Source organism: Buceros rhinoceros, unplaced genomic scaffold (assembly GCF_000710305.1).
Source record: "Buceros rhinoceros silvestris isolate BGI_N320 unplaced genomic scaffold, ASM71030v1 scaffold6522, whole genome shotgun sequence".
NCBI lineage: Eukaryota > Metazoa > Chordata > Aves > Bucerotiformes > Bucerotidae > Buceros > Buceros rhinoceros.
In genome coordinates this window covers 24,666-32,284 of record NW_010400571.1, presented here as the reverse complement: position 1 = coordinate 32,284, position 7,619 = coordinate 24,666, and the positions used below count along the sequence as shown (strand labels likewise).

General features: G+C 39.4%; 1 protein-coding gene across 1 annotated transcript in view; it reads left to right on the top strand.

The window, feature by feature from the left end:
- Positions 1-6,834, top strand: part of RWDD1 (RWD domain containing 1) — a gene marked incomplete at its 5' end in the record, with an annotated part of 7,721 nt that extends 887 nt beyond the window's left edge. Inside the window, 5 exons of the mRNA XM_010131911.1 lie at positions 996-1,126; positions 2,126-2,269; positions 2,824-2,956; positions 4,712-4,774; positions 6,504-6,834. Of these exons, the coding sequence (XP_010130213.1) occupies positions 996-1,126; positions 2,126-2,269; positions 2,824-2,956; positions 4,712-4,774; positions 6,504-6,616 (584 nt within the window). The remainder of the gene's footprint in view (positions 1-995; positions 1,127-2,125; positions 2,270-2,823; positions 2,957-4,711; positions 4,775-6,503) is intronic.
- Positions 6,835-7,619: the final 785 nt, after the last annotated feature.

The window sequence follows — 7,619 nt, the reverse complement described above, 5'->3', positions numbered from 1 at the left end:
TATGGGTGGTCATCATCCCTGTAGGAGCTTGCAGCCATGGGGTGAGGTGATTTTTTTTTTTTTTTCCTAGCAGCTGTATGTGTAGCAACCACATGGGAGGTTGAGTCTGTGTATGGTGACTGTGCAGCCCTTAAGGAACAGTTCCGGAGCAGAATGCTGTGGGTCCCACATCCCTGTGCATTTGTTGGGTATCAGTGGTTGCTGGGCTTTTTGTAAGCAAGCCTCGCTCCAAGTAAGTTTGAGAGCTGCTGCTCTGGGTTACTGTATCAGAAGGAAGAAGCTAGTGCTGTCTCCTTCAGTTTTAAAGGAGCAAGTCCTGCTCGGAGCAGGTGTCTGCAGTGAAGAGACTGCTGGGCTGCCAGAACAGTGATTCTGGAACTAAGGAAGTCTTCTCCCTGGTATTCTGGCAGGACGTGTGGAAGGAATTTGATTCTTTTTTGCCTTGTTTCCATGTTACCCTAACTCTGTGTGGCTTCAGGTCCAATGTGTTCTCCTTAAGTAGTTCTCTGCTTTTTAACTGGTACTGGACATTGTGTCCTTGTCATTTATGTGGGGCCCTGGTGTCCAAGCCAGAGGTTGATATTCCAGGCAGGCCCACAGAATATAAAGCATTTATATGCTGAGGTTCTCTCTACATCAGTTATTAGGACTCTTCCTCATTTTCTCCAGCTTCAAGTGGAATATGAGGGAAAAGAGATTACTGCTGTAGTACCCTCTGCACCACAGGAGGTTTTCCAGTCTCTCTAAAGACCTTTCAGACATTAATAGCCTGTAATAGTTCATGTAAGGGTAAACGTTATCATCTTAATTTCCCAGAACTCTTGCATTATATTTAAACTGTTCATATAGTTTTAACATCTGTTTAATATGGCTGGTCCTTTAAGACAATGTTTTGTATTTTAAAATCTTTAGGCTGCTGATGTAGTAGAAAAATGGACAATTAAAGTTATACAGAGTTATTACCATAAGAATATGTGGGGTTTTTTATCTTGTAGCTGTCCAAACAACCCTTAAATTTACCTATAGAGAAAAATACCCGGATGAAACTCCGCTTTATGAAATTGTCTCACAGGAGAATCTTGACGATAATGATGTCACAGACATAATAAAACTACTAGAACAACAGGTAAGGAGAATGGAGTATCTCAATTCAGCTTGGTATCACTTCACGGTTTAGCCAGAATTTCTCTCTCAAATCATTTGTTTCCTGAGGTGTGTGCTACTGATTGAAAGCTGTTCCACACTGTAGGGTCTGGCTGTGAGGTTTGAGTTTGGTAAACGGCGTTATCGAGGTAAATTGGGTTAATGTGGTAAAATATAGGGCTAATTCAGTGTCCGCAGGTACGATAATGAAATGGAAGTGCTCTAGGGCTTCCCCTCTTCAGCAGTCCTAGCTTAAGGTGAATTTGTTTAACCGTATATATATATGGTATTTGTGGAAAGAAGCCTCTTTAATTTTGTTTGGGAAGATTAAAAAAAAGGAACATTGATTCTTGATTCTTTTTAATAATGTAACTGTTTGAGGTGGGGGGGAACTCTTCAGCCTTTGGGATCAGTGAGAGTGCATTGTGAAGGAATGAGAAGGAAACACTTCTTTGGTTTCAGGAATTCTCAGCAAGTCCTTCCTGCCTTAAAATTACCACAATATGTTCTGTAGACATTCTTTCCTCTCAGTTTACTTTATTCCATCAACTGATGCGTTTTGTTTTTTCTTGGGAAATTGTCCCACTTCAGAGGAGCATGAAATAGGATTAAGGAATGAGCCATTTCAGGAGAGAAAAGGTTCTGAATGACACTGATGTACACTATTCAAATCTTGGAGTCATATTCCTGCTATAGGTTTTGCTTTATTTGGGAGCCTTCTAGCTGTCTATAAGAAGTTGATGACCTGAACACAGGTGTTTATTGTTGGTGTTTTGCTGTGCACCCATTTGGGGGTAACTTTAACTGGATTAACTGGCCAATTGACTTGAATTTTACAGTGAGCTTTTGAGGCTCGAGCAGAGCGCCTCAGCCGTGTTACCTGCATTTGCACAGCGTACGGCTTTCTAAACACACTTATGCATTCAGATGCCAAAGGTTTGAGGTTCTCCTTCTGTTTCAAGTTGCCTTCTTTGTCTCGTAGGCAGAAGAAAATTTAGGAATGGTAATGATCTTCACTCTAGTCTCGGCAGTACAGGAGAAATTAAATGAAATAGTGGATCAAATAAAAACACGAAGAGAAGAGGAAAAGAAACAGAAAGAAAGAGAAGCAGAAGAGGAGGAGAAAGTATGTAAAATAAGGTTTTCAACTAAAAATTTCCTGCTTTTTTTTAAATGCATGGGTTTGATGCAGAGGCAATTCTTGGTTGCAGTGGGAGAGGAACATCTATCCTAGAGTTGATGTAATTATCAAATTGTCAGAAAAAGAGCTGGGAAAAACGAATCCTTTTTTCTGTCTCAGCAAGATAGAAGGGTTAATGTGTTTTAACGGAAAATATTTCTATGTTGATTGCTCTTAAGAGTCGATAAGAAGCGTTGACTGCTTACGGGTAACCTGTACCAGTGATGTGTTGCTCACTATTGCTCTGCGAGTCCACAAGTAGTACGTGGGAGTTTTCCATGAGACTTTCTACATCAGTGCAGCTCTCTGAAGAGAGAATCCCAGTAGAAAAAGCAGTAAGAATGTGTTCTTTGTATATTCTCAGGTTTGGCTTAATTTCGCACAATACTTCACGGCAAGCAGTACTTCTGGAATGTTGTAATTTAAATAGTTCAGAGAATGTTCGTCTGTGCTCGCAGCTCTGCAAGTTGTGTTTGCAGCCTTGTTTTCTGTTCTTTCAGCAACGTTTTCATGGCACTCCTGTTACCATTGAGAATTTCCTAAATTGGAAAGCGAAGTTTGATGCAGAACTCCTAGAAATAAAAAGGAAAAAAATGAAAGAAGAAGAACAAGCCGGCAAAAATAAATTAAGCGGTATGATTTAAAACTGTTCCTGAAGTTTTTGCAGTGTTATTGGACTACAATGACAAGCCTAAAAGTAATTTTTACACTGAAAGATGATGGTAGTAAACAATGCAGTATTTGATTATTGTCCTCCATGTGGCATGAAGTCAGTTTCTGAGTGCTGATTTGGGGCTAAATACAAAATTAACAGACTCAGAATTTCTGCCAAAGCCATAAGGTTCCTGAGTGCGTGTTTAAGCTTCTTTGGTTTTGTGGCAGTCAATACACCATTTGCAGCTGCTACGGACGAGTGTCCCTCTTACAGAAATAGTTGGGGTTTGTTAAGCAACAGAAAGAATCTACATGAGATAGTTTATTGATTTGGTATTTATTGCACCGGTTTGCACAGTGACTTCAGATTACTTGAGCGCATGTAGGAGTTTGTTGTTGTTGTTGAACTGAAGCCATGCAGAGGCTGGCTGCTGCGTATGACAAGCTTACAGTGACTAGTGAGAATGGCTCTGGTATTTGGGAAGAGCTTGTCATAGCAGTGGTTTCAGACTTTGTGTTTTGCAGATCACAGTTTGTCCAGCACAAAGGAAACTCTGTATCCATTGGGCAAAATGTGGAGGAAATTACTTTTCTTTTGAGAACCTGTAGGTAAGAATTAGATTGTGGTCATCCTCCTTGACAGTCTCCACACCTTAGCTTTGGACTGGTTCTTCTCTAATGTTAGATCTTCTTTTGAACCCAGTTACCTGAGAAAACATGACTATTGCGATCATGCTGTATCTGTGTTATTGTTTCTCCTCCCTTCTGAAGGCTTTTGAAACTTCTGGCCAGTTGTGATGAGATTTGAGAGAGAGATGGAAATGTTAGTGGAAGTAAGTTTCAGGAAAAGTTGTAGAGGGTCAGGAACATGCTTGAGTCCCCCCCTAAAGGGAATGCCTTTGGGAAGATAGTAGAAATCGGGCTGCTTCTAGTTTTTCAGTTCTTAAAGTAATTGTTAGGGTGCTATGTCTGTTTTCCTCTATACAGGTCTGGTTTATAGGCGTTCCCCTTTACAAAACTAAAACCAGTCTTATTCTCAGATGTCATGAGTGTCACCCCAGTAGAAGCAAAATGTCTCTTAAATTTTTTACTGTGAACACCAACCAGTCTTGTTGGTAGAAGCTTGCATAAGCAGCGCAGTTACAGGCAGGAGATGGGTAGTTAGTGTGGAAAGAGTTTGGAGCTTTTCTTCCCTTACCTCCCAGTTAGAAAGGCTTCACTTTGCCTCGTGTGATGTTTCCTTCATAGATGTGTGCATGTGTGTAGGAGCTAGTGATTTGTGTGCGTAGATCCAAGATGCTTTTCGAATGGGGAGGATATATGGAAAAAGGTGGAGAAAGCAGCTAATTTCCTTTCCTGTTCCTACAGAGGACTTCTTGTGGAATGCAGGATGAGGACTGAAGCCCCAAAGACTGTGGGGCAGCACCATGTAAATTTTCCCACCTGCCATTATTAAAGCCTCAGTAATATTAAAGTGACTACAAGAAACAGTAACTCATTTCACGTGTAAGAGAATGAAGACTCTTGGTGTGGAAGAATCCTGGATGAATAGTTAAAAAAATCAGAATTGGGGAAATTAGAGAAAAGAACCGCTTAAAAAAAAAAAAAAAAACAAAAGACCGCCCAAATTGGTTAATTTGAAAAGCATAAAATACATGTGCTAACTGTTGTTGCCGTAGGCTGATAATTATTTCAGAATTCTACTTGCTTATGTATTTTAAATCTTATTTCTAGGTAAACAGCTGTTCGAAATGGATCACAACCTTGACACCTCTGACATCCAGTTCTTGGAGGAAGGTAAATTTCCGCTTCTTTCCACAACTTCGAGACAGGGGCTTAAACCAAGTCAAAATTCCTAAGCCGAGTCTGTGTTATATTTCTGAGTTAACATCTCACCTCAGTATCACCTTTACATCAGAATGACTTTTAAAGAAGTACTGTTTTGTAGGTTGAACAGAAGCAATTTTAATTTCTTTCAAAACCAAACATTTGCAACATTTTAAAGCATATTTATTTGCAGTTTTGAGCTTGAGTTGGTCTTATTTCTGTTGCTTCTATTCAAGTGTTTGGAATGGATGCAAAACCAAAACCAAGCAAAACAAAAAACCACCACAAAACCCCACTGCTTTTTCTTCTTTTCTAATAGCCAGCCTTCTTACCCCAATTTCAAACACAGACCTGGAAGTCTGTCTGCTTCTTTCTAAACCTCAGCATTGATAGTAAACATCTTGCAGGTCAAATTAAATGCTGTTTGCCTCTGTGCAACCCAGTTTGGTGCAGATTTTACTGATGTGTTACCAAAACTATTTGACCTGGTACCAGCTGGAAATTTTCTAAGTCTGTGCCAAAAGATGTTAAACTTGGAAAAGTCTGTTGGAGGTAAAGTAAGTAAATTCCCTCACATAGGGGAATTAGATACATTAGATTTCTATCTAATGTTCTGTACTGCCTTTCTAATTTAAAGAGTTATCTCAAAAATAAGGCTTATCTGCTGGTATTGCAAAACACGTGCAGAGTAGAGTCAAGAATTTTCTCTGCAAGTAACAATTGAGGGGGAAAAAGAAAATTGTTTATGTTATCGGTGAGTATAAACTTGAAATAGTAGTAATGGAGGAGCTGAGTTTCTTTTAGTCAAAGCGCATAAATGAACCTTGTGTTCCTCCAAAATGCCTAAAATGAAGAGGGGTTGTTGATGGAACATTTGGCTGTCTTAAGGGAGGAGCAGACCTCTGTATTTGGGCTCTGTGCCCAAATGACTTGGGATTAATGTAGTAACTCCTAATCCTGTCGCTGTCGGTGAACAAACGCTTCTGTTTTTATTGCTGTTTGCATTCTGTCATAAATGCAACAGGTTGCTAACTGCACTTTAGTGTTGTAAGACCGTGTATTGTACAGGATAATATCTTTTAGATGGAAACAGTTACAAAGGCTGTTTCAAACCAGTGAAAGCACAGAACCTCGATCAGTGGCTGGGAGATGTCACTGTTGATAACATGAATAAAATAGCAGTAGTCCTCAGGGCTTATCCTTTATCTTGGGCATTGTTGCTTTCAGGAGAAAATATGAAAGCATGCAAAGCTTCATCTTGCTTTTAAAATACAAATCTGAAAGCAAACCCGTGTTTGTAGGCATATAAACAGTGTGTAAGCAGTTTTTTAATAAGCTTTGTATGTATCTGTGGCTGTGATAGTTGTAACTATTCCAACTATGAGGTCCTGAGCTCTTTGTTTGACAGTGCCTGGGAGAAAGAATCTCTGTTTCTGAAAACTATAAACATTAATTTCATTCTCCCAATGGATTCTGAGGTCCTGTGTGAATTTCTCTTGACTGGGTTTTGGTATGAGGAAAGAAAAGCTTGACTTTAAAAAGATGTGTCATTTCCCTCTCCGTATCTATTTGATAACTACAAAGCTAAGTTACCAGTTACCTAACTGAAGAATGAGTATGAAAAAGTGGTGTGTATTTTGTAGTTCAGGTACTGTTGTCCTACTTGCATGAAACTAAGTTATTTTTCTGTTCTTTGCAGCTGGAAACAGCGTGGAGGTTGATGAATCTTTATTCCAGGAAATGGATGATTTAGAGCTGGAGGATGAAGAGGATGACCCTGACTACAACCCTGTTAATTTAGATAGTGATTAGACTTTTTTGAACAGGCTCTGTCATCAGTATGGACATATGTAAGGAGACAGGGGCAGGCAGGAAAGCCACAGCATCTGTGGTTTTGGTAATGTGTATTGGTTTTCTATTTTTTTTCCTTTTTTTCCAAAGAAAAAAACCAAAATATTTTAAATCCAGGAGAATGGTCTTCTGATGACTTTCATCGTAAATAAATTTACTTTAACATTTCCAATGAAAAATTTGAGGAATATTGATCTGTCTGAAAATGCTGTTCCATTTTCTCATATATTTTCCTTCCTAAGTGTGTAACTTTGAAGAGATGTGACAACGAGGAAGATGGAAAGATGTTACAGCAAGTGCTGAACACACCTGCAACTGAAGGCTGAGCAGCTGTTCTCCTATCTTCCACCTGGGGTATACAGGAGCAGCTTTGGTGAATAAAAGGGATCATGTACTATGCAGTTATTTTTAACTTTTTTTTTTCCCCTCTGTGGAACTTTATAACACTTCAAGTCAGTCCTGGTGCAACCTGTCAGTTGTAGATCGGCAGCACTAGTCACCTTTTAATAAGGCATTACCTTACTGAGGTTTAGTGGAAATCATTTCCATGCTACTAGAGTAAATCTTTTGCTGTATTTGAGGATAAGTATCAAAATTACTAGTTAAAGTCTGTATGAAAAAAATCAGAATGAAGTGAAGGCCTTTTAAAAAGATTGTTTGATTTGTTCAGAGAGGGAGTTGTTTTTTTATTGAACTTATGCATCAGTGAACTTCCATTGGGGGGGAAGAAAAAAAAACCCAACAACAAACCACCCTTGGAAAATCAGTTTGCTTTTGGCAACAGACTATGTTAAAACACTGTCAGTGAAGTGCGGATTACAGACCAGGGTTTATAGACTGTTCACTTTGAATGTAATGGATGTTGTTCTAGAAGCGCCTTGTTGGCAGCCTGTAAAGGTTGGCACAACGTATGGCAAAGCTGCGCATCAACGTGAGGATGCGAACCACCCTGCAGAGTTGCTTA